At 42.1% G+C, this 27,919-nt stretch overlaps 1 protein-coding gene across 1 annotated transcript in view; it reads right to left on the bottom strand.

Annotated features, from left to right (window-relative positions):
* USP31 (ubiquitin specific peptidase 31) overlaps nucleotides 1–27,286 on the bottom strand; it is a 76,360-nt gene extending 49,074 nt beyond the window's left edge. The window contains exon 1 of the mRNA XM_009009312.5: nucleotides 26,479–27,286. Coding sequence (XP_009007560.4) covers nucleotides 26,479–27,102 — 624 coding nt within the window. The 5' untranslated portion in view covers nucleotides 27,103–27,286. The remainder of the gene's footprint in view (nucleotides 1–26,478) is intronic.
* Between the last annotated feature and the right edge of the window lie 633 nt (nucleotides 27,287–27,919).

The following is a 27,919-nucleotide window of genomic DNA, read 5'->3' on the forward strand; positions in this document are numbered from 1 at the left end:
GATCAAGTTGCAGCATGCAAAGAACGATGTCCTGCCCAAGTGTCCCAGGATGCTAGAGAAAGCAAACACACCAGAGACAAAGATCTGGCTTTGGAGAACTACATCTGGCTCTCATCAGTAATGTAAAGGGGATGTTCTTCACCTTACATTGCTCAAGCTGCTCTGCTGGTGGAGACTAATTCCACCAACAGTCCATCCTTCCCCACACAATTTAAGTGGCCAAGCCTTGCTGACTCCAAGTTTACAGTCAGCTCAGGTCACCAAAATGTGGTTGACTATCCAAGTAAGTAACTCAAACAAATCTTCTTTTTGGCCTCTTTGTCATTTTCCAACACAATCCACAATTCTTTTCAACTAGTAAAACAAACCCTATTTTTAAGGAGAAAGGGGAAACATTTTGACTTAAAATCAACACAAAAATGCAAACGTCCAGTCCCAATGCAACTAAAAGGTCATCATACAGGAAGAATAATAATCTGAAACAGTTAAAAGTCAAAACTGGAAAGCCATGTAAATATCTAATAAATTATTATATATTCCTATCATGAAACATTACAAATGATTGAGTTTAAAAAGCATCAAGTTGTACACTTTAAATATATACAATTTTTATATGGCAATGATATCTCAATTAAGTTGTTTAAAAAAAGACAGACAGACCTATGGAGCTTTAAACCAACGTTTTCCATTTCCATTAACTCTAAACCCAATGCCCAAACCAACCTTTGAATCTTAACCACTGGGGAAAGAAAGTGACAGCAGCCAGCATCCAAGAAAAATGAAAGAAAGAAAAGGAATTTATCCCTACGGCTACATCCAGGGGCCTTTTTAGGCCATCCTGGCTTGTCAGGTGGTGGGAGATGAATGCTTAACCCTAGGAAGAAAAAAAAAAAGAATGTCAGTAGCAGCTTTCTGAGCACATAAAGAAGGTAGAGGAGGAACACACAGACTTAGGAACTCAGCACAATGGCCCTGCCCACAGCACAAGAGCCAATCAATGTTCTTGGCTGAGGAGGGCTCCTCTCCAAAGTGGAAGTAAAGTGACCTATACATCCCAGGAGGCAGAATAAGGTGGGACAGGCGAGGAGTAGAGGAAACATGAGATAAGGCCTTGAACTATTCCTAAGCCAAACACAAATATATTTCTTCTACAAACACACAAAGATTATATACAGACACATACAAGAGGCAAGGTACACATTCTCTTGATTTTTAATATATTGACATTTGAATGTAACAGACCGAAAATGTTTTGACTAAACAGCCAATTGTATAAGGGGATCCAAAATATTCTGGAAATAACCTTGTTTTGAATCATTATTCTGCTATTGCATTTTTATAACGACAACATCAATTAGTAGTAACTAAGGGACATTATTCATAAGCAGATCCAGCAAGTTTCACTATAAATTATGCATTCATATCGCCATAAACTCAGAGTACTTCCAGTAAAATTTAACAGCCTTAGATGCTTGCCAAGTCACAGGCCTGCCATGGCACTAACCTGTGGGTTCTTGATAGGCAAGCTAAGCTGACTCCTGGGCCACACATAGGCTTGTCCTCCAGTCAATCACAGCCCCTGCTCATTCTTTCAATCCTGACCACAAGAAACAGATCTCCTAAAAACCAGCAGACACCTCCAGCTCATCCTGGCTCCAGTCTTTTCCTAACAAAGTACAATTCTACCAGCCTAGGCCTGGCCTGGCCCAATCTTGACCAATTCTAGTCAGTTCAGGCGTTGATCATCTGCATGTCTTGGGTGGATGCTAAATGGATGTGTGTGTGAATATGGGGGGGGCAAACAAAGAGCAGTGTGAAATCAAAATAGGGCAATTCCCTAGTATCAAAATGTTACTATCAGACAGTAACTGTGAAGAATACATCAAGCTGTTCTCCCTCACTACTAACCAAAGAAGTGCAAATTTAAACAATGAAATGCTACTTTCTACTTAGTAACTTAAAAGATTTATTTTTTAATTGCAATAGTAAGGTACCACACATTCTTAGCAATGCTAGTGGTACAATCCTTCTGTAAACAAGGTAATAATATGATTTAAGAGTCTTTCAAATAGGTAACCGCTGAAAAAAATTTCACATTTTATACAGTCTCAAGAAATAATCAAAAGTAAAAGATATATGTACAAAATACATTCATTACAACCAGAAGTCATCTAAATGTCCAAAAATAGCTTATAGTACCTTCGTACAATGATCTGAAAAGTTTTTATGACAAAAGTTACTCATAAGTCAATATGAAATAAAGATCACATGATGAAAATCTGGATATATGGTTTGATATCAATTACATTAAACACAGGGGAGGGGAAGGCAAGAAAGTCAACTTTATTATTTCAACTTGCATATATTTTCCTTGTTTTCTACAATAATTTAGACACTACTCTTACAGAAATAGATGTTATCTCATACTAAATTTTAGCAAAAGAACCCAGACACAAAGAATATATACTCACTGCAAACCAAACTACGAGATATCACTTCATGCCCACTCAAACGGCTATAATGAAAAAGACAGTCGTTAACAAGTGTTGATGAGGATATGGAAAAACTGGAACCTTCACACAGTGCTCATGGGAATAAAACTGGAAAAGAGCCTGAGAGCTCCCTCAAACAATTAAACACAGTTACCATATGACCCAACAATTCTTCCTCTAAAATATACTCAAGAGGAACAAAAACTTATGTCCACACAAAAATCTGTATGCGAATGTTCACAGCAGCATTACTCATAACCAAAGTAGAAACAACTCAAATGACCATCAGCAGATGGTTAAACCAAACGTGAAATATTCATATAATGGAATATTTTGCAGGTGTAAAAAGGAATCAAGTATGACATATGCTACAACTGATGAATCTTGAAAATATCATGCTAAGTGAAAGAAGCCAGATACAAAAGGCCAAATATTGTATGATTCCTTTTCTCTGAAATGTCCAGACCAGACAGAGACACAATGTAGCTTAGTGTTCATCTAGGGCTGGACCCTTCCAGGGAAATAGGGAGTGACTGCTAATGAATATGTGGTTTCTTTGGGGGATAATAAAAATGTTCTAAAATTGATCGTGGTGATGGTTGCACAACTCCATGAATATAACTGAATTGTACAATAAATGGATGAATTAAATGACCGGTGAATTTTATGTCACTAAAGCTGTTTTTAAAACAATATATATTTATTCCACTCATAATAAAGTCCAACAACAGACAAAACTAATCAATGGTGTTAGAAGACAGTCTAACTGTCTATATCTAATGAATGGTGTTAGAAGACCATCTAATCAATGGTGTTAAGACGACAGTCTAACATTCCAGAAGGGGTACCTTCTGGAGTGTTAGAGATATCCTATTTCTTGATCTGGGTGGCAAACTGTCACTTTAGGATAATACATGAAGCTCTACACTAACTACATATTTTTCTGTATATATGCCATACTTAATTTAAAAAGTCGACATCAGGCTGGGCACAAGGCAGCTCACATCTGTAATCCCAGCACTCTGGGAGCCAAAAATGGGCAGATCACCTGAGGTCAGGAGTTCAAGATCAGCCTGGCCAACATGGTAAAACACCATCTCTACTAAAAACACAAAAATTAGCCAGGCATAGTGGCATGCACCTGTAATTCCAGCTACTCTGGAAGCTGAGGCAAGAGAATCACTTGAACCTGGAGGTGGAAGTTGCAGTGAGCCGAAATCATGCCACTGCACTCCAGCCTGGGCAACAGAGCAAGACTGTTGACATAAAAAAAAAAGTTGACATCAAAAAAGAAAAATACTAAAGTTTCTTAATTTCATCAGACTCTCAAGCCTTCAGTTTATTTAGTATTATTTAAAGCCAATTATATTTATCTAGTTAGTACTTAACTAGAAGCAGATTAGAAACTGCAAAATGGTCGGGCATGGTGTCTCATGCCTATAATCCCAGCACTTCGGGAGCCCAAGGCAGGGAGATCACTTGTGGCCAGGAGTTCGAGACCAGCCCAGGCAACAGAGACCCAGTTTCTGCCAAAAACTTAAAAATTAGGTGGACATGGTGGCGCACACCCGTGGTCCTGGCTACCGGGGCACTGAGGTGGGAAGATCACTCAAGCTGGGAGATCAAGGCTACAGTGAGCCATGATCACAGCACTGCACTCCAGCCTGGGAGACAGAGTGAGATTCTGTCTTAAAAAAAGAAGAAAAGTACAGGAGGAAGTAGGAGGTATAGGCTCCCAGAAATAGCATAAAGCAAGAGAAAACTGGTACAAAGGAAGATGGTGGGGAGCAATGAAAGGAAATATCATAGCAGAAATAAGAATCCAAACAATATAGCAATCCAGAACCATTCACTAGGGCCTGTGTAGTTCCACTAGCCCCAAAGGAAACCTCCATAATACCTAAAAGGAGATCAATCAATGATATTCATAACAACTCTACATTACCAAGGAAAGACTATGTCCAGGGTTCTTTCCCTGGCAAAGAGTACAACATATATGATCAGGTCATCTAATCGAAAGAAACAGTTAAAATTGTAAGAATCTGATGTTCAAGTAAGTAAGTACCTCAGAAGTCACTTACATAAAAGGCTCATTTCCCATTAAGGCCAGACAAATGGATTATCATTACGTTATTCAATGATGATACAATGGCACGGAATATACATACTAAGAAGCGAGTGCCCTCTTGGCGACAGACTCCTCAGTGAGTCATCTGGCACTAGAACACTGGAGATATAAATAAATACACCTATTCAAAAACAGTCTGAAATTCAAGGGGTCAAAGCTTAGAGCATCATGGCCAGGCACAGTGGCTCACACCTGTAATGCCAGCACTTTAGGAGGCAAAGGTGGGTGGATCACCTGAGGTCAGGAGTTCAAGACCAGCCCAGCCAACATGGTAAAACCCCATCTCTATTAAAAATACAAAAATTAGCCAGGCATGGTGGCATGCACCTGTAATCCCAGCTACTTGGGAGGCTGACGGAGAATTGCTTGAATCCAGGAGGCAGAGGTTGCAGTGAGCTGAGATCGTGCCACTGTACTTCAGCCTGGGCCACAGAGTAAGACTCTGTCTCATAAAAATAATTTAAAAACCCTAGAGCATCTACGCATCAAAGGTAAGCTATAAAACAATTAGACCGGCTGGACGCAGTGGCTCACGCCTGTAATACCAGCACTTAGAGAGGCCAACGGGGGTAGATCACAAGGACAGGAGTTCAAGACCAGCCTGACCAACATGGTGAAACCACCATCTCTACTAAAAATGCAAAAATTATCCGGCTGTGGTGGTGCAGGCCCGTAATCCCAGCTACCAAGGAGGCTGAGGCAGGAGAATCACTTGAACCTGGGAGGTGGAGGTTGCAGTGAGCAAAGATCACAACACTGCACTCCAGCCTGGGCAACAGAGTGAGACTCCACCTCAAAAAAAAAAAAAAAAAATTAGACTTGCAAAACTAGACTCAGAGAAAGTTTGGAGGTGGAGCATACTTCTTGTCAGCACTTAACTACTATTCTATGTCACAGACTTGCTGTCACAGGCTGGGTTGGTGTGTTGGCTGGTTAGTCTTGCTAAAATGTTTTCACCACTCAGGTGTAAAGGAGCCAAAGGTTGTTAATTTAAACACCACGATCTGTGAGGCTGGTATTACTACATGGCAATGAAAAGTAAAATACGGAAACTGAGGCGCAGTGACCTGCCCAAGAGCTCAGCTGCACTAGAAGTCTCATTACATTCAAAACTCAGGGGCTCACAGATTTCAAAAGGAAGGGAGTAGCCTCTGACCCTGGCTGCCCCTCCCTCCCCCAGCTGTATCTCTCCAGCTTGAGAGAATCCGGGAAGGGGCTGCAGGGAGCTACAACAGCTTAACCAGCTGCCTGAAATCACAATAGAGCCTGAAGGGTAACTAACCCCTTCCTCCAGCTGGATATAAGATAAAAAGCAGCCAATACTCCTTTCTTTCCCATTTGCAGGGAAATGAAGCTACTCTCCTCTCTTCCTGTCACTATTAAAATCATGAAATCATTAACTAGTAGATATTTTCCATGAGCTGTTGCTTTTTAAGGAGTCTGTCCTTTTCCTTAGCTACCCTAGTTTATTATAACTTCCATGACACAAAGACTCACTCTAAAATGAGGAAGATTTACCAAGTTGTCACGGTACTGTTAAAAGGAACTCTTATTTCAGGAGAAGATTAAAAAACATTCCAACTTAATGTATCTGTGTAATTACTGGGAGCAACTCTGGTCAGGGAAGAAGTTCTTACTATATTATTCTCCAGCTACAAAGAGTCATAACCTTCAAATAAAGAAAGCATTGAATTTCCTTCTCTGAAGTTTGGAAACAGCCTTTCTCTGCTCCCATAATTGCTCAAAGTAAAGCAAATAGAGAAGTTAGTTTTCTGCTCATTCATTTGCTCATGAACATGCACACAAGGGACACAACTAGTTACTATTAACTAGTTGGGGGATTAAAGGGGATCATAGCAGCCACACACAGTAGCGCATGCCTGTAATCTCAGCACTTTGGGAGGCCAAGATGAAAGGATCACCTGAGGCCAGGAATTCAAGACCAGCTTAGGCAATATACCAAGAATCTGTCTCTACAAGAAAAAAAAAAAATTAATCAGCTGAGAGTGATGGCAGGCACCTGTCATCCCAGCTACTCCAGAGGCTGAGGCAGAAGGATTGCTGGTGCCGATGTTTGAGGCTACAGTAAGCTATGATTGCACCACTGAACTCTAAGCTGGGCACAGGGAGAGAAGGGGAAGGGAGGGAGGGGACGTAAGGGGAGGGGAGGGGAAGGAGACTCAGAGAATTAAAGGTTTACACAGAACTATCTTCGTCTCCATCTATAAAACAGAAATTATAATACGTGCATCCACCTTACAACATTATAAAAACCAAATAAAATAATCCACTGTGCATGGCATGTGATAAGCACTAATATGTGAGCAATATGAAAAAAGTGAGAGGAGAAAATTATGCATAGCATGCTACCATTTATCTAAATATGACAGAATAGGAACACACACCCACAATACACACACATATATTAATATATACCTACACATACTGCCTTATATTTAAATAATGAGAGAATAAGTCACAAAATTTAGGGAGAAAGGCAACAGAGTAGAAGGATCAGAGACAGCTGGATTTCTGAATAAATCTTGTTTTGCAGATTTGACTTCAGGCCATATACTGTATTTTTTAATATAATTATGATGCAACAAAATTAAATTTTAAGAAGCAATCTATCAAAATCAAAAACAAAAAAGAAACAAACACTCCTATACACCCAGCACCTTGGGAGGCCAAAGCAGGAGGACTGCTTGAGCCCAGGAGTTCAAGACCAGCCTGGAAAACACAATGAAACACTGTCTCTACAAAAAAATTAAAAATTAGCTGGGAATGGTGGTGAGCACCTGTGGTACCAGCTACTCTGGGGACTGAGGATCACTTGAGCCTGGGAGTGCTTCCTGGGTGTGCTCTGGGCCCAGGAAGGAGAAAACAGAAAAACATGGCAGGTGGGAGAGTATAGGGCATAAACAATAGCCAGCAAGGTGACTGTGAAATAATAATAATAATGCTAACAGATTTCTCTGTGCCAGGCACTGTATTAGGCACTTTACATACATTTCTCACCTATTCCTGGTTATCAATCCTATGAAGAATGCATCACTTGCCACAGGTCTCAGAATCTGAACCAAAGTCTCTGATGCTACAGCTCTTTCCCTGTGTTCCTCTGCCTTTCCAGGATAGTGGGGAAGACAGGTCTCATCATGAGTAAGCTTAAATACCAAGCTAAGAAATTTACATGGTAATTTTTGTTTGTTTGTTTTGTTTTTTTACATGGTACTTTATAAAGAAAATACAATGGCAATTTTTGAAAAGAAAAATAATGTAATTTCAGGTAAACTTTAAGAAGATTCATCTGGCAGCAATCAAAACTATCAATTAGGCCAGGCATGGTGACTCACACCTGTTATCCCAGCATTTGGGGAGGCCAAGATGGGATTATCACTTGAGACCAGGAGTTTGAGTCCAGCCTGGTCAACAAAATGAAACCCATCTCTAATATTTTTTAATAAATAAAAATTTAAAAAAGAAAAACTACCAATTAGAAAAAACAGAGTTTAGCAATAGGAAGAGGGCCAGAAGGCCACTGCAATTGGTGTGACTGAGACATAATGAGGGTCGGAACTACAGGAGCTGCAATTACTTGCAAAGACAAATGCTTTCCCTCCAAGTATTCGCCTCTCCCTGCTGAAAGACACTTGTAGGGAGTCTACCACCAGCAACTCTAGACACACTGCAGTTTGTCAGCCCACAAATTACATGATATCCTAGGTTTCCAGAATAGCACATAAACATAAAATCCTAGGTGTGATCTGACAGGAACAGCACTATCATCTCCCCAGATCAACATATTTCTTTGATGGTAATGTAAAAACCTTAAACATTTTTGGCAGATGCATCAGCGTAAGTCACATCCCAGTAACACACCCAGGCCCTTCACATAGGTGCTATGGGGTAGTTAGTTCATTTTTGGACCCAAATGCAAGATACAGGATTCTATTCCATTTCAGGTATTAATTTTAATTAAAGATCTTAATGGACCTGCCTTCCATAACTTGCAGTATATGCCATACCTGTCAAGACATTTACAAATTCAGCTGTGCACTGTCTCACGCTTGTAATTCCAGCACTTTAGAAGGCCAAAGTAGGAGGATCACTCAAGGCCAGGAATTCGAGACTAGTCTGGGCAACATATCAGGACCCCATCTCTATTAAAAATACAAAAATTACCCAGACATGGTAGTGTGCAACTGCAGTCCTAGCTACACAGGAAGCTGAGGCAAGAGGATCTCAAGCCCTGCAGTTCAAGGTTGCAGTGAGCTATGATCACACCACTGCACTCCGGCCTGGGCGACAGAGCAAAACTCTCTAAATATAATAATAATTTAAAATTGTATTTTATTTTACTTTTGTAGAGACAGGATCTTGTTATGCTGCCCTGACTGGTCTTGAACTCCTGGGCTCAAGCAATCCTCCACCCTCAGCCTCCCAAAGTGCTGGGATTACTGTCATAAGCCACCATGCCCAGACAAATTTTTTTTAGAAGACATTTACAAATTCAGTTAATATGCCTAGGTCCTCATCCAACTCACTGGCAAAAATGTTGTTGGGGATAGGATCAAACACAGAAACCTGTTGGGTCACTAGAGAACTACAGGACTGAAATGAGCAAGTCAATAAAATGAGTGTAGCAATGAATGGGAGGGCATTTGATGATGAAGAACTCTATTGACCATAAAAGGCACACAGAACATGCCATCATCAGCTTGCTTTTTTCTCTGGGCTTGGGTACATGAATTCACTTTATAAATTATATGGCTCTACACAAATAAATGGCATTTTCATTACTGTGATTATTATCATTCCTTAAATCTCCTGAAAATCAGATGGTTCTCTGCTTTGCTCTTAAAAATTAGAAGAATACCAAGAATTAGAGCCAAAACATGTACTGAGCTGGTGATGGTTTACAAAGAAAAGTTCCTTCAAGTAGAAGCAGATACCAAGAAAGGCATTTCCTGACCAGTCCTATGAAATCTTCTAAAGCGTGAACTGTTTGTTTGTGGACACATTGTTTGCTACCAGAACCCAACAGCTGGAGGGAAGAAGCAACAGACGTTCAGTGACTGGTCAATTGCTCTAGGAACTGCCATAGTCCATGGCTTAAAACAATGATTTTGTCTAAACAGAGAAAGATCACAATCAAATGAAAGACAAGATATCCCGATGTGCTCCACTGCAAAAATGCTGTTTGTTAAACATAAAAGGTCATTTGAGGAACAGCCAATGAACAATTAATTAGCAGAGCAAACAAGAATATTTTTGAAGGAAGAAGCAACAGAGGACAGAACTTTATTGAATTTTGAATGATTTCTTTTCCCCTACCAAATATAAAGGTTTTTTTGTGGAAACTATGAGGTCATTGTTTTCCAGAGTCTTTACTATAGGAAACAGCTGTGGGGACTACACAAACAGCGAACACTGCCCTATTTAGTAGCCCCTCATTGTGACAAGTGTATAGATGGGGACAGGAAAAATCCATCGAGCCACACACAAATAAAACAAAAGTAGCAGAATCAAAGTAAAAACTTTAGGTCACACAAAGGAAGATGTAAAATAACTAACTCAGGAAAACCATCTATATGATTACAACTGTATCTTGATTTAAGAGAGAGTTCCATGTTTAAATCAGTTCCTTTCTATACAGATCACCAAAAACTTAAATGATTCACTTTGCAAATTGAAAATGGTAATATTCAATAAATACAGCTTTTCAAAAAGCATTCTTGGGATTCTTATGTTCAAATACTATATGACCCACCCAAAACTAAACTTATCCATCCACCTCCAAAATGGCTTTTCCATTTTATTTTTCCAGTCATCAAGAGTGCCATCCCAAAATACCCTGTTTCAAAATCTCAATGTTTTTCATCTCCTCCTCCTTATCCACTCTTAACACACCCATAAAGCTGCCAAACACTGTCAACACTGCTTCTAACGTAAGCTCAAAAGTCAGAGGAGAAAGGAGCAAAAGACAAAGAAAAGAGAGTAAGTGAATCCAGCCCACTCCATTATGGGGCATGTGACTGCCCCCACTACAGTATCACCCAAGACTCTGCTTAAGCTTGTGTGGTGATAGGAAAAATACTATTATGTCAGACAGCTCAACTTGCTCATAAATCCTGTGTATAAGGCCCGCCATTCCCTTTTCTAATTTCTCCTCTCCCCTCTCAAAACTTAAAGCCCAAGAGTAAACCCAGTCATCAAGTGAGGCCTGACTGAAGCCCACAACAGAACTGACCCACCAACCAGCACATACATGTACATTTATAACATCAGAGGCTGCGGCTGGCAGAGGCTCTGCAAGCTGTCTTTGGTTGTGGCATGTTCCTGTCAGATGAACCAACACGTTGTGCACCTCCTACAAACCAGGCGCAGAGATTCGATGTTGAATAAGACATAATCACTGCACATGAGGGAGTAGGGGGTGGAGATAGCACTGGATTTAGGAAACAGAATCCTTTTGCCTCTGAGAGTGATTTTTCTATGTTTTTAAACAGTTCATACAGCATGGGGATTATCTGATCCTTGGAAGAATGTATGAATAAATCCAACCAATCCCATTACCCTTTGAGGGAACAGGCAGTTCTCTAATAGTTTTCCATTTCTTTTTCAGTTGTCAGTCAATTCAGGCTTTCCTACTATCGCATTTTTACTTGATATTTTGTGAAAAGTTATTGATTTTATCAGTAACAGGCAAGCATTCAGTAAACATGGTTGCCTGTCCCAAATTAATGCATATATTTAACATTAAAATTCACAAATATTGGCCGGGCGCAGTGGCTCATGCCTATAATCTGAGCACTTTGGGAAGCCAAGATACACAAATCATTTCAGCCCAGAAATTCAAGACCAGCCTGGGCAACATGACAAAACCCATCTCTACAAAAAAATACAAAAGTTAGCCAGGCGTGTTGGCTTGCACCTGTAGTCCCAGCTACTCAGGAGGCTGAGGTGGGAGGATCACTTGAGCCCAGGAGGTTGAGGCTGCAGTAAGCTAGTATCATGCCACTGCACTCGGCCCAGGCAACACAGTGACAAGCTGTCTCACAAAAAAACAATTCACACAGATTACTTTTGTTTTCGAAACTTTACAAAATGATTCTAAAATCTGGAGAAATGTTAAATAGCATGAGAGAAGAATAAGCAACGATAACACCGTATAGCACCAGTAAAAGAATTGATAAAACAGAATACAAAATTCGGAAATAAACTATAACTCTAAATATAGAGAACCCTTTTGTAAATAAGCAGGATGGCCATAAGGTTGGGGTAACAATGGCAACAACAGCACTCGGTGAGCCCTGGTGGTATGCCAGGTCCCCTGCCAAGTTATTCTCTCATTTGTTTTCAAAACAGCCTTAAGAAATAGATTGTACTCTTATCTCCACTTGACAGATGAGGAAATTAAGCCTAAAGAGCTAAGTGCCAAAGGTCCCAAGGCTAGCAAGTGGTGCAGCCAGGATTTGAACACAGGCAGTCTGGCCCCGAAGCCAAGCTCTTAACCACTCACTATACTACACAAGATGGGAAATAACAAACCTTAAAATAAATCTTCACTGTACATATGCACCAAAGTAAACTCCATATTCTTAAGAGATAAATATTTTAGAACACAGTAGAAAAAAGCTAAAATAAAATTTAAAAATTAAAAACTATCCTATAAGCAAGAATACTATTTTCAACTATATAGTAAGAAAAGCAATAAAGGAAAAGATCAGATTAAAAAATATATGTTAAAATGTTCTGTAATATACAAAAGTACCAAACTAAAAGAGCAAGAGAATGAGGGAAATATTTATATCAAAGTACCAAATGTTTAACGTTGTTACCTTAAACACACACACACACACACACATGCACACGCACATATTCTAGAGAGAGCTCTTAAAAAGTTTAAAAATCAAAAAAAAGTTTTCAAAATCTAAACACACACTGTAACAAAATGGGATTAATTTCTGGAATGAAAGGAGGTTCAACACATGAAAATTGATCATAACATTAACAAAATACAGAGAAAAAAAAACATGATCATCTCAGCTGATGCAGAAGAAAGCATCTGACAAAATTCAACACTCTCACAATAAAAACACTCAACAAACTGGGAATAGAAGGAAACTTCCTCAATGTGATAGAAGCACCATATAAAAAAGTCCCCCCTCCCCCGCAAACATCATACTCATACTCAATGGTCAAAGACTAAAAGCTTTTCCTCTAAGCTCAAGAAACAAGATAAGGATGCCTAATTTTACCACTTCTGTTCAACACTGTAGGAGAAGTTCTAGCCAGAGCAATTAGGCACGAAAAAGAAACAAAAGCCATCATAAATGGAAAGGAAGAAGTTAAATGATCTCTGTTCAGAAACGGCATGATCTTGTATGCAGAAACACATAAAGATTCCATACCAAAATCTGTTAGCACTAACAAATTCAGCAAAGTTGCAGGATACAAAATCAGCATGCAAAAATCAGTTGCATTTTTATTTACTAATAATGAACAATCCAAAAATGAAGTAAAATAATTCCATTTACAATAGCATCAAAAAGAATAAAATACTTAGGAATAAATTTAACCAAGGAAGGAAAAAAACAGTACACTGAAAACCACAAAACATAGTTGAAAGGAAATGGAGACATAAATAAATGAAAAGACATCCCATGTTCATGGCTTAGAAGACTTAATATTTTTAAGACAACAATACTACCCAAATCGATCTACACAGTCAATGCAATCTCCGTCAAAATCCTAACATCATTTGTTTGAAGAAACAAAAAAGTCCATCCTAAAATTAATATGGAATAATATCAAGAGACTGAAGCAAAAATAATCTTGAAAAAGACAAAACTGAAGGACTCACACTTCCTGATTTCAAAACTTAACTACTGTATACAGTACAGAAATAAGAATAGTGGGGTAAAGACATACCCAAATGTTAAAGTCTAATAAAAACAGACATATCAATCAATGGAATAGAACAAGAGTCAAGAAATAAACCCTCACATACATGGACAATTGATTTTCCATAAGGGTACGAAGATCATTCAATGGGGAAAGGACAGTCCTGTCAACCATGGTATGGTTCTGGGAAAACTGGACAGCCATATGCAAAAGAATGAAGTTGAACGCTTACCTAAAATTAATACAAAAATTAATTCAAAATGGATCAAAAACTAAACTCTCAGAAGAAAACATGGAGGGAAAACTTTATGACAATGGATTTGGTAATGACTTTTTGAATATGACACCAAAAACACAGGCAGCAAAAGAAAAACTAAATAAAGTGAACTTCATCAAAATTTAAAACTTGGCCAGGCATAGTGGCTCATGCCTGTAATCTGAGCACTTTGGGAGGCCAAGGCGGGTGGATCACTTGAGGCCAGGAGTTCAAGACCAGCCTGGGCAACATGGTGAAACCCCATCTCTACTGAAAATACAAAAAATTAGCTGGGCGTGGTGGTGGGCACCTGTAATCCCAGCTACCCAGGAGGCTAAGGCAGGAGAATTGCTTGAGCCTGGGAGGTGGAGGTTGCAGTGAGCCAAGATCGCCCCACTGCACTCCAGCCTGGGCAACAAAGCAAGACTCCATCTCAAAAAAAAACAAAAAACAAACAAAAAAAACTTTTGTGCCTGAGAAGGCACTACCAAGAGAGTGAAATGACAATTCACAAAATGAAAAGTAATATATCTGATAAGAAATTAACACCTAGAATATATATAAAGAACTCTTACAATTCAACACCACCTAATTCACAAAAACCTAGTTCAATTAGCAAAGACCTGAATAGACATTTCTCCAAAGATACACAAATGACCGATATGCACTTGAAAAGATGCTCATCATTAGTCATTAGGAGAATGTAAATCAAAACCACAATGAGGACTGGTGTGGTGGCTCATGCCTATAATCCCAGCACTTTGGGAGGCCAAGGCAGGTGGATCACTTGAGCCCAGAAGTTCAAGACCAGCCTAGGCAACAGGGCAAAATCCCGTCTCTGCAAAAACACAAAAATTAGCCATGCATAGTGGCATGCGCCTATAGCCTGAGCTACTCAGGGGCACTGAGGCAGGAGGATCCCTTGATCTCAGGAGGTTGAGACACCACTGCACTCCGGCCTGCGTGACAGAGTAAGACCCTGTCTAAAAAAAAAAAAAATCCACAATGAGATACCACTTTATACCCACTAGTATGGCTATGATCACTAACAAATGTTGGTGAAGATGCAGAAAAATCAGAACCCTTGTCCATTATTGGTAAGAATGTAAAGTGGTACAGTTAGTAGAAGATAGTTTGACAGTCCCTCAAAAAGTTAAACATAGAATTATCATATAATCTGAAAAAATTGAAAACAAGAACTCAAACAGATACTCGTACATCAATATTCACAGTATCATTATTCACAATATCCTAAAGTTGGAAAAAATCCAAGTATCTACTGGCAGATAAAAGAATATACATATGAATAGTATTCAGCCATAAAAAGAAATGAAATTCTGACACATGCTATAACAGGGATGAACCCTGAAACCATTATTTTAAGTAAAATAAGACAGACAAAACATTTTTGCATATTATATTGTATGATTCCCTTTTTATAAGGTACCTAGAATAGGTAAATTTGTAGAGACAGAAGAAAAATAGAGGTTACTGAGGACTAGAGATGAGTTACTGTTTAATGCATACAAAGCTTCTGTTTGGGACAACAAAAAAGTTCTTGAAATAGAGAGATGGTTGTACAACACTGTCTGTACCTAATGCCACTGGATTGAATACTTATAATGGTACATTTTATGTTGTGCCTATTTTACTAAAATAAAAAATGTTTTTAAATGCTAAGAGATAAATGAGCAAAGAACAGATATAACAAATTTAAATTACAAAACCAAACTCATTCTACCAATGGTTTCTAAGTACCCAACATGTACCATTTACTGCACTGGGTAAAGATTACCATCACCTAGCAGCACTATAATTTTTGTAATTTCTTTTCTTTGCAACATAAGATAACACATAAGAAATCAAAAAGATGTCCATACATTTTTTATGTTCTATGGATATGTCTGGAAACATATCCTAAAGAAACAACCCAAAAAAGCAAAAAGCTATTAACATGATTCATATTCATTACAGTTTAAAAAAAAAGAGAGGGGGTCCAAAGTGGCTCCCGCCGGAGGTCATGGCACTCGCGAAGGCGAGGTCATCAGTTCAAGGCTAACCTCATAAGCTCAAACTGATTGGCAAAAAAAAAATAATAAAAAAATAAAAATAAAAAATAAAAAAAAAGAGAGAGTAGGGAGGAAAGTGCCCAAAGTAAGAGGATAGAATGAGTAAATTATCACTTAGCAATGTGATAATACCATATAAATCATTAAACATTAGACAGTATTATGAATGTTCTTTAGATACGTTAAAAAATGTTTTACAAGTTGCACTTAAAAATCAGAATCCAAAATGGTCTGACCAGAATAACAACTATGTAAAATATTGTAAGTGGACAAGAGGTACAAAAATGTAAATCAATGGCACCTTAGGGCAATGTGTTCCACAGAGTAAGAGCATGTATGTCACACTGCCCTGAGTACAAGTTGAAGCTCTGCCCCTGCAAATGTATAAAGAACCAAACTAGGTCAAATCAGACAGATTTGTTCTAGTTTACATTGTTGGTTGGAGAGACATTTTTTTAAAAAACATCAGAATTGGAGTTTTCTAACAAACAGAAATCTCTAGCCGAAACTCTATCCTAAACTACCAAATATTTTCCCTCATGAATTACCAAGGAACCACAAATATAACATGTCTAAAATAGAATTTATTATCTTTGAAAAGTTATAAATTGCTTCAGTTTCCCAAATGTGACCAGTTTCAAAGAGGCTAAGATACATAGTTTGTCCTGAACCAGATTCTGTCCCTTCCCCTCTCTCATCATTACTCAACCCATCCTCCATGTCCCTAGCTTCTGAGTGACCATTCTTTGGTGGTGCATGCCTGTAGTCCCAGCTACTCGGGAGGCTGAAGCAGGAGAATTGCTTAAACCCAGAAGGCGGAGGTTGCCGTGAGCTGAGATCGTGCCATTGCACTCCAGTCTGGGTAACAACAGCGAACCTCCGTCTCAAAAATAAAATAAAATAAAAAGACAGTCACACCACAAGCTCGTCTAAAATTATTTGGTGCTTGCCTTTGCAGGATGCTATTCTGAGACATGGCACCCACAGATTTCCACAGGTGGAAGATCCAGCCCTGCCCAAACCATCACTCAGTGAGCCTCCTCCCATCCTACCTTGTCAACCACCACCCTTCCACTACAACCGCCCTAGACCTTGAAATTTTCTGAAGAAGCCACGTTGCTTGAGGTTCCAAACCTTTGCACTTGAAGGGTCTGCTGCCCTGCAAAGGGCTTTCCCACTGTTCCCCTGTCCACCTAGAAGATTCCTACCAAATCCTTCAAGACACAGAGCAGGTATTGTTTCTTCAGGCACTCAACAGGCCCCCATTCCTCCCTCAGGTGACCTCACTCCTAGGTTTGGACAGCACTGTCCCAGCACTCATCCCACCCTAATTCGATTATTTTTATACCCATTTGTCTTCCCTTCTAAATCCTGAATTCCTTGAGGGCATGGGCCACTTCACTCATCTTCACGTTCCCAGTGCCTTGTAATGTAGGACCAGCACAAGAAATGTGCTCAATAAATCTGTGGACTTAATAAATCTATATTCTGTCTGCAAAATGCCAACCTGATTTGTTTCTTTATGGGCATAAATTGATATTTCAGGCCAGGTGCGGTGGCTCACACCTGTAAATCCCAGCACTTTGGGAGGCTGAGGTAGATAGATCACCTGAGGAGCTCGAGACCAAGCCTGGACAACATGGTGAAACTCCATCTCTACTAAAATACAAAAATTAGCTGGGCATGGTGGTGCATGCCTGTAATCCCAGCTACTCTCGAGGCTGAGGCAGGAGAATCACTTGAACCCCGGAGGCAGAGGTTGCAGTGAGATGAGATCACACCACTGCACTCCAGCCTGGGCGACAGAGTGAGACTCCATCTCAAAATAAAAAATAAAATAAAATAATATTTTTGCAGCTCTACACTGTATTCAGCACTAAGAGGAAGCAGTCAAACTGTAAAGCAAACCAGATGTCATGACTCTGCCCTCCTGGTTTTCCTGATACTTCTCTGACTGCCCCTTAAGAAATCCTCTCTCTCCTCCTGTCCACTCATTTTTAGTTTCCCTCAAAGGCTTAGTCATGGGCTTCAGACCTTCTAAATATGCTCCTGGCTTCAATTATCACCTCATGCAGCTGAATCCAAGTCTATACAGCTAGTCCTAAATTGCACCTAATTTCCAACTATCTATTAAGACTTCCTCTCTTAAGTGGGAAGGTCATATTCTATGACTCCCAGCCCCATATATTCAAATTAAATGCACAATCTTTCTGCTCCTCATGCTCCACAAACCACTTCCCTTTCTAAATGCTCAATTTCTATCAGCTATTAAATTTCTATCAGATATCCCTATTATTTCTTTGTCACCTTGGCCTAAAATCTCAGTATTCCCTTTACCATTCCACCTCGTGTCATTTCCTAATAATGTCCAATGTCCTCCAAAGTGTCTCCTGGATTCACCTTTCCTCCTTCTTTCCCTTACTTCATTCCTGTGATTGTTTTCTCCCTGTATTTATTTTCTCCTCCATTTGATTCATTTTTACTCACCATCAGACCCATTTTTCTAAAATCATTTTCATCAAATCAGTCTCTCTGCACAACTCAAGAAGCCTCAATTGAATCACTACTGATTGCAGCCTCAAGGCTAAACTGTTGTGACAGACTCTCAAAGCCATCCATAATTTTCCCCCTCTCCTCTTCCCAGTCATCTAAATTTATGTCCCCTTCATTCCAAATCAGTGGTTCTCAATTTTGCTGCCCAGGGACATTTGCTATCTGGAGACAGTTTTTATTGCCATGACTTGGAATGGGGGGGAGTACAACCACATCTAGTGGGTAAAGGCCAGGGATTCTGCTAAACATCCTACATTGCCAGGACAGCCCCCAACAACAAAGAATTATCCAGCCCAAAATACCAACAGTGCCAAGGCTGAGAATCTCTGCTCCAAATCAAGGCTCTCAGTCCCCAGACCATGCTATATCTATGCCTCTGCTCAGAATATTTCCCTAGCAACCTAGAATGTCATCTCTCTTCGCCTTAACTAGCAAAGTTTCATTTATCTTCAAATCCCATTCTAAGTCTGTATCCCATGGCATTAAATACCATCTACTGGTGATGACTCCAAAATGTTTATTTTATCTTCTGACTCCCTTACCCAGCTGCCTACTTGACATCTTGTAAGTGTACTGTTTAACAAATCTGAACCTGAACTCCTGACTCTCCCAAAACTGCTTCTCCTCAGATAAGTATATAGCCCCAGCAATCACCCAGTTGCCTGGGAAAACTGTTGGGAGTTATTCTCGAAGCTCTCCTCAGTGTCTTCTGCCCCAGTGTCTTGCCCCAAATCAGTCCATTAGCAGGTCCTGTCAAGAGTCTACCTCCAGACATATCTCAAATCCATCCACTTCTCCACTCCCTCCATCATCCCTTTTACCCAGGCCATCACAAAAACCTCCTAACTGGTCTCTGCCTCCATTCTACTCACTATTCAGTGCCCAGAATGACTTCACATTTTCATAAGATCCTACGTACCAGGACTCTGTTGAAAGCCTACAACAGCCCCCAGCTCTCTTAGAATAAAATCAAAACCCCTTACCTTGGTCTACAAGGCACTACAGCTACACAAGGCAGATTCAGCCTCTGCCTACCTGGCTCCTATCCCTCTTTCCAACTCCTCCATCCTACTCTCCTCCTGGCTTTCTAGCTGCAAATAAGATCTGTCAGACTTTTAAGTGTACCCTCAGCACTTTCCAACTACAGAGCCTTCTGTATTTTATTCCTCCTGCCTGGTCACACCCATCATTCCTTCCCATGTACCTTATCTATTCCTCTTTAACACTTACACAATAATTTTTTTTTTTGACACAGGGTCTCACTCTGTTGCCCAGTCCAGAGGGCAGTGGCACAATCTCAGCTTACTACAGTCTGGACCTCTTGGCTCAGGTGGTCTTTCCACCTCAGTCTCCAAAGTAGCTGAAACCACAGGTGTGTGCCACCAGGCCCAGCTAATTTTTCTATTTTTTTGTAAAGCCAGGGTATCGCCCATTGCCCAGGCTAGTCTTGAACTCCTGGGCTCAAGCGATCTGCCTGCCTCAGCCTCCCAAAATGCTAGGATTACAGGTGCACGCCACCATGTCTGGCCTACTGTAATTTTTAATTTCATATTTACCAGTGTTTACTGAATAATATCTGCCTCTTCTGTGGCAATAAAAGTTCCATGAAGGAAGGGACCACATGCCTTTTGCAATTTTTCTTAACATTATCACATACTCTGTTTACCACTATATAACAAATGACTTGTACAATATGTGGCATGAAGTTAGAAACTCAAATTTGTAGACGCTTAATTGCTGACAACAAATAAAGGATGAATAAATGAATCTTTCTACTTACACTTTCGTACACAATGATCTCACCCCTCTCTGAGCTCCCAGTGAACCTTCCTCATCAGTACAACTTAAAACAGCTTCCCTATAAGCAGCTAAGTTCTCTGAGGGCTGAGAGCAAGAACCTAGTCCTATAACCTTTGCACTTAATCCTCTATTCCCAGTCCCTCACCTAAACTAACCCCTGTACACACAATAACTGTGCAGCAAATGTGATTTAAGTCTGCAAATACAGAGTTCTATCACTATTCCATGTATTTTTATTCCTCAATTAGTCCTCTTGGAAAATTTCTTGTAATTCTTACACTTCCCTTTTACCAAACTTGCTAAGATGTGGCAAACAGCTCAAGGCTTACTGGAGAGAGATCCACTCGTGTTGACATATGTGTTGAAACAGTCTGAAAGGACTGCGTTTTAAGAAAGACACCTAAGCCTGAGGTGCAATGGCACAAATGTGAAGCTAGCTGCAGATGACCTTATTTTCACTCCAATTCAGCACCACAGTCTCAGAGGAAAAAAATGTTACACGTTTCAACACGTCCCCTCTGCTGGTGTGTGTGTTATGTTGAGACCTGTCGTCTCAGTGCTTGTACTGATAAGGCCACCCCAGGCCCAGGACCCAGTGTGTGCACCAGCAGCACAGGGGTACACAGAGTTGACAATCAGTGGAAATCAGAACTCTGGTTCTGCCACCCTCTAGTCAGCAGGTGAGCTCAGTTCCCTCATCTTGAAAGGCTAGGGGGTACTCATACCACATCTGAGTCTCCTAAATCTAAAACTTCATGATTCTATATCATCTTTCTCCCTGAGATCTGGAGCTTTGCTAAACTCAAGTGACAGCGTTTGACGGACCAGAGAATTGACCAGGAAGGGATGTACTATTTTATATTCTGTCACAAAGCTAAATGTGACCTACACAATTTCCTTTTTTTCCCCAAGGGACACCCTGAAGTCAGTGTGCTTTGTGGAAAACACTGAAATATCACTAAAGAACTTGACACAAACCAGAAAAAAACTGTGTATCATGGTTTTGCAGCATAGCACCAGAGCCCCCAGCATGACTGCATGGAAAAGCAGGCTGGGAAAAGCACATGTGGGCCTCCAATTGTCAGGTTGTTCACCACTAGTCTCTTTTGTTCCTTTTGTAACTTGAGAATTCTCACTAATAAAACAGCACCACAAGGCACCAAAGTTCAAGAAAAAAAATATGGGAGAGAGAATTCTATTCATCAATTACTATTTGTTTCACTGCAAATTTGGAAGGAGTCCCCACAATTCTTTTATCAATAGATCACTCTGTTCTAGCTGTTCTTCGCCAGCACAGTTTAAAAACGGCTGCCATAAAATTTATCTTTCTTGCTTGAAAGATGACCATCCATCTTTTTATTTATTGCAAAAGGGCTCTGGGTACTAAAACTCAGAAAGCATTTGTAAGAATCTGGGGCACCCATGAAAGCAATAAGCTGATTTCTCTTTAAAACAGCATACTATATACTCAAAGTGATTTATCTACTCCCACTATTTTACCAAGAAAGTGATACAAGGGTCCTGCCAATGAAGTCTAAGTTTTACCCTAGCACTGCTGCAAACACATACACACACACACTCATGATCAATGGAAGACAAAGGTGGGGGTAAGCAAGGTAATCATTTTAAAGGCTGGGGAAGCAAAGGAAACTTATGCTGAGTCTCCAAACATTCCTCCAATAGTTTCTCACCTCAGCACTATTGACACTTTGGGCTGAAAAATCCTTTATTAAGAGGGGCTGTCCTGCACACTGTGTGACATTTAGCAGCATCCCTGGAATCTACCCACCACATGCCAGTAGCACCCTGATCCCAGTTGTGACAACCAAGTATGGCTTCAGACATTGACAAACGTCCCAGGGAGTGGGAGCAGGGTGGGGTGAGGACAGGCAAAAGTGCCCATGCTGAAAACCAGTGCTCTAAGAGTAGGAAAAAAAAAAAATCTGTGTAAAAAGAGAAAGGACAAAGGTAGTGGCTAGAGATGTTTTTTAAAGCCTATCAAGGTTGAGCTAGTCAACTCATTTCATCCTGGGAAATGAAAACCCAACTTTAACAACCATCTAGCCCATCCAAAACCAAGAACTGTCTATTGGCAAGCTTCTAAAATTCAAATCAATGTGATTAGAAAGGAAGAAAGAATTCTAATTGAAAAACTTACAAAGAAAATCGTTAGTAACTTTAAGTTTTAAGATAACAAAAGCACATTCAAAGACCTAGTAAGTGCTTTCTAACCTCAAGACAAACCATCTCAACTCCTCTGCCAACTTCAACCAACTGGTGGTGGCTGCCTGGAGCCCAGAACTGAGCTGGATTTTAAGGCTGAATGTGAGCGATCTGAAAGTGAAGAATATCAGAGTGAAATAACAATGTCTGCTCCAAGCAAGCGAAGCACAGTGAGCAGTGAGGTATGCCTCATGTCCAACTTCTGGTGTCTAACTTTCTTTCTTTTAATTTTTCTTTTTTTCTTTTTTTTTTTTTTTTTTTTTTTTGGCAGTCTTGCTCTGTCGCCCAGGCTGGAATGCAGTGGCATGATCTTGACTCACTGCAACCTCTACCTCCTGGGTTCAGGCGATTCTCGTGCCTCAGCCTCTGGAGTAGCTGGGACTACAGGTGTGTGCCACCACATTCAGCTAATTTTTTAATTTTTTTAGTAGAGAGGGGGTTTCACCATGTTGTCCAGGCTGGTCTCAAATTCTTGGCCTCAAGTGATCTACCCACCTTGGCCTCCCAAAGTGCTGGGATCACAGGCATGAGCCACTGTGTCCTGCCTTGGTGTTCAACTTTCTTTATACTCAAATAATACCCGTCAAATTTGGCTACAATGAAACATTTCTTAAAAACTAATCAATCCTCCACAGTTACCTAACAGGGAGAATTAAAAAGGGGAAAAATTCGAATTATACCACTTCCTTGCTGAAAAATCAACTCTGGATTCTCAACTTCAGGAGAATGAATCCAAACCAGCACAGCTCACAAAATGCTTCACAGTGTATTTCCAATACGCTTCTCCCAGGCTTCCTGCACCCCCACTGCTCTCTATGGCGCAGCCAGCCACTAAATGTCTATTCCCCAAAACCACACGCTCTTTCATGCCATTCCACCTCTTCCTTGCCCCGCAAATTTTTATTCATCTTTCAGAACACTGTTCAGGAGCCACCTTTTCTGTGACGCTTTCTTCCTTCCTTGGTGCCTGCTATTCACAGGATGGTCCTTGGGCCAAAAGCACCCGCATCGCCAGAGAACTTGTTAGAAATGCAGAATCTCGGTTACCACTCCAGCTCTACTGAATCTCAATTTGCTTTGTAGCAAAATCCCCAAGTGAATTATGTGCACACTGAGGCGTGAGAAGCGCTGTCTCAGGGAACTTCCCAGATCCCACTAGACTCAGCTCTCTTCAAAGCTGCCTGGGAGGTAAACCCCTTCTTTACTTATCTCCTCTATGAAGACAGGAAAACCCATATATCCACCCTCCATCCTCTATGACAGGCAACTGACAGGGTTATAGTCAATGAGATGTCAGCAGAAGCCTGCTGAGGGAGCTTCTGGAAGAATTTTTATTTCCCTGATGACTTCCTGCCTTCCTGGGTAGAATGCCGGGTGCTGTGGCTGCCATCACTGGACAACCATGAGGTGACAAACGTAAGAACAAAAAGCCAATGATAGCTAAAAAGACAACAGGATGGAAATACAGAAATCTGTATCCTTGTTGGGCCCATCGAACCAAAGAACCATCCACCTCCAGAATCACTGTGTGTGCGAATTGCCAATTGAAACGTTTTTACTCCTTAAGGCACTATCATTCGGAATTTTTCTTTCTTGTGCTGAAGGCATTCCTAACTTAGTAAGCCTTCAATAAATGGGAAGTGAATGAATGAATGCAGAGTGAAACCTACTTAAGGTTCAGGAGATCACATTTTTTAAAAAGCCAGGCCTCTAAGAATCTGTTCATGTCTGCCAAAGCAAGCCTATAAATCAGTCTCTGTACTTCTAGAACTATTGACCCATTTCTGCTCACAGCTTAATGGATAAAAAAGTGAACACAAACTCATAAAAAGCAATGGAAATGTTCACATACAAAGATGCTGTTAGAAACTGATTTTCTAACATTTTGGAAAAGAGGAGAAAACCAAACTTAAATGCTAGGCTCTGACCTTGAAAAGTTTACAGAGGGGCAGGATGGGGGGCGGGGAGCCCACAGTAGCTAGTTCCCCTTACCATTCTCCTCTACTTTCTAATTTCAGCTGGGCACGGTGGCTCCTGCCTGTAATCCCAGCACTTTGGGAGGCTGAGGCAGGTGGATCACCTTAAGTCAGGAGTTCAAGAACAGCCTGACCAATATGGTGAAACCCCGTCTCTACTAAAATACAAAAATTAGCTGGGCGTGGTGGTGGGCACCTGTAGTCCCAGCTACTCAGGAGGCTGAGAGAGGAGAATAGCTTGAACCTGGGAAGCAGAGGTTGCAGTGAGCTGAGATTAGGCCACTGCCCTCCAGCCTGGGCAACAGAGCAAGACTCCATCTCAAAAATAATAATTTTGAGACCTCTGAAATAGATCTCATTTTTTCCCAGTCCCTATCTCAGTCAAATATTTCCATTCAAATTGCCAAGATCAAACAGCAACAATTTTTTTTCCAAGAAAAACAGCACTGAGTAGCATAAAGTAAAAAGTATTAAACGGGGAGAGATGCACACTGGCCATGTAGTTTGTCAGCAAGAAAGCAGGACCTTAACCAAGTGCAGATCCTCAGCTAGGTCACCTTTTTATATTTTAACAAAATCATCTCCTTTTACATAAATAAATGTATGTTATAAAGAAGCTTTATAGCACTAATGAGAAGCCAGTAGCTTTTTGCCATGAATTGAAGACAAATGGAAACCCAATAAAAACATAACCTTATTCAATTCTAGCTACTGTGTGTGCCTGCCAAGGCCTCTAGACTTGAAACCTGTTCTCTCTTTGTTTAAAAAACAAAAGGGGTGGAGGGTGAACAAGAGATGTTAAAAACAGGCTAACATCAAGCTGAGACTTTCTCCTGGGCATAAGAATAGGAAAAAGAAAAGGAATTAACTTTCTCCCTGTGTGATTCCATGCTGTTTAATACCATATCCATGTCCCACCTAAAAGTATCCCTTACACAATCTCATATCATTTTCCCCTTCCGCTTAGAGTAAGGGCCCAATTTCTTAGTACATCCTAAACGGTCCCATACCATCCAGCCCCAGCCCACCACTCGGATCTCAAATCTCACCCTCTCACTACACTTGCAGCCCCACCAGCAGACAACAAATGAGGGCTTGGCCAAGAGCCATACATATCCCCCAGGAAGTATGGGTCATCCCTGTAATCCCAGCCCTCTGGGAGGCCAAGGCGGGGAGGGTGGCTTGAGGCCAAGAGTTCAAGACCAGCCTGGGCAACACAGCAAAACCCCCGTCTCTACAAAAGTTTTTTAAAAACAAAAAACAGCCAGGTGTGGCGATGTTTCTGTAGTCCCAGCTATTAAATACTCAGGAGGCTGAGGCGGAAGGATCGCTTGAGCCCAGGAGTTTGAGGTTGCAAATGATCACACCATTGCACTCCAGAGTCGGCAACAGAGCAAGACCCTGTCTCTAAAAATAAAATAAAAATAAAAAGTAGCCTGTCCACACATCAATCACAACAGCAGGTTTTTCTTTCTTCAAACCACTATCTGATACTATCCCGTTAACTTCTTGAAATGTTTAATACAAAAATAACAGCATAACAGCAAATACACATGATATTGAAGTATTTACTTATCAGTTTAAACCCTACAAAAGTGCCAATCTGTAAACCAAAAACCGTGAAATATGGGACACTTCACAGTATTCGACCTAATATATCAACTTGTTTGCAGCTCACAACCACCTTACGAAACAGGTCCCAGGTGAAGAAACGGTAACCACAGAGAGGCAGCTTAACCTGCCCGAGGTCACACTGCTAATAAGTGGCAGAACCAGGATTTGAAACCAGGCTCAACACTCTCACCCCACAAAAATTCCAAGTTCCATGAAGGCAGATAGTCTTGTTCATTGCAACACCACTCCCATTGCCTATTATCACAGGGTACGGCCGCGTATGTAGTAAGCTCGCAATACATGTTGAATGAATGAATGAATCTATCTTCTTACAGTAGATAACAGCATATCTTCTGAGCAACCAATGCAGAAGCCTGCCTAGCCAAGGCAAACCGAGGTAAGGAAGACCTGGGCAGGCTGGTGCCCCAGGGACTCCGGGCGCGGCGGGGCGCCGGCTCACCTTGAAGTCCCGGCTATGCTGCGGGGTGTACTCCAGGGTCCAGAGGGCCCGCACCAGGTGCGCCAGTTGCTCGGTGACCTCGCCCTGGCCCTGCGCGCCGCGGCCCGCAGGCTGCTCGGGGTCAGGCGAGGGCTCGGGCCGCCCTGTCCGGTACTGGCCCAGCGCCAGGTACTCGGCGAAGAGCTCGGTGTTGCTGAGGCACTGCAGCGTGGCGTTCATGAAGCACGTGTTGCCGTGGTTGCGGAGCCCCGCCACGCCGGGCACCGGCTCGGCGGCGCAGGCGGGCGGCGCAGGAGAGGCGGGCGGCGGCGGGCACGGCGGCGGCGTGGGCGCGGCGGCTGGCCCAGGCGGGAAGCAGCTGCGGAGGCCGCCGCGGTCCGGGGCGGCGCCCTCGGAGCTAAGGTGCGAGAGCGTGGACAGCGTCTTGAGGACGCGGCTCATGAAGCTGCCCACTGAGCGCGCCGAGGAAGGCGAAGAGGGCGCGGCCGGCCCGGGCGCCCCAGGGCCCCCGGCGCTGCCGCCCCCAGCGCGGCCGCTCCGGAACAGCCGCTTGCTGAAGGAGCGCTTCTCCTTCCCGCCTGCCGCCGCCGGCGGCCCGGGCCCGGGCGCCGTTACCTTGGACATGGCGGCGGCCGCAGACACTCATCACCGCGCCCGCCAGCCCGGCCCGCGGCCCCGCCACGGCCGCCGCCGCATCCCGCCGCGCCGCGCCTCACCGGGTCGGGCGGATCTAAACCCCACACACAGAGCGCGGCAGAGCCAGCGAGCGAGCGGCGGCCGGCGGGGCGAGCGGGCGCGCGCGCGATCCGCCCAGCTGGGCTGCTCACGTGACGCGCCTCCTGGCACCGCCCGCCCCTCGCTGAAGTCGCCTCAGCCGCCATGTTCACTGTGGGAAGGTAGCTGCCTCTCCAGCCGGACGCGAAGTCTGGAGGCTGCGGGCGCGGTCCTGCTGCGTGAAGCCCGAGGGAGGCCATGTCTAGTGTGGGCGCGGTCCAGGCTTGGAGGAAAAGGCTGGGCTCGCTCTGGGTGGTGGATCCCAGGCGTGGGTCTCCGTCTTTGCTGATCAGATGGCAGAGGCGGGATCATGCAGGAATCAGGATGCTGTCAGTTACCAGACCGTGCAAGAGCTGGTGGACATAGCCCTGACAGGTTCTGGGCAAGTCAGCCCCGCCTGGCTCCGAGGAGACATTGCAGATACTTACCGTCTGTGTGCCGACGGAGCGCAGAGTCTGGTACGTCCCAGCGGGCTTTTCTTCCAGGCTGCACCCTGAGGTCCTAGCGAAACGATGTTATAACTACCTTCTTTTCCATTCCAGCCTTTAAAACCCCGCTAGGCTCTCCCGCCATTCATCCATTCATTCATTTACTCATTTATTCATTCACCAGTTACTGGGGATATTACAAAGAATTAAATCTATTACATTGGAATTAAATGTCATAT

The sequence above is a fragment of the Callithrix jacchus genome, chromosome 12 (genome assembly GCF_049354715.1).
Source record: "Callithrix jacchus isolate 240 chromosome 12, calJac240_pri, whole genome shotgun sequence".
NCBI classification, from domain to species: domain Eukaryota; kingdom Metazoa; phylum Chordata; class Mammalia; order Primates; family Cebidae; genus Callithrix; species Callithrix jacchus.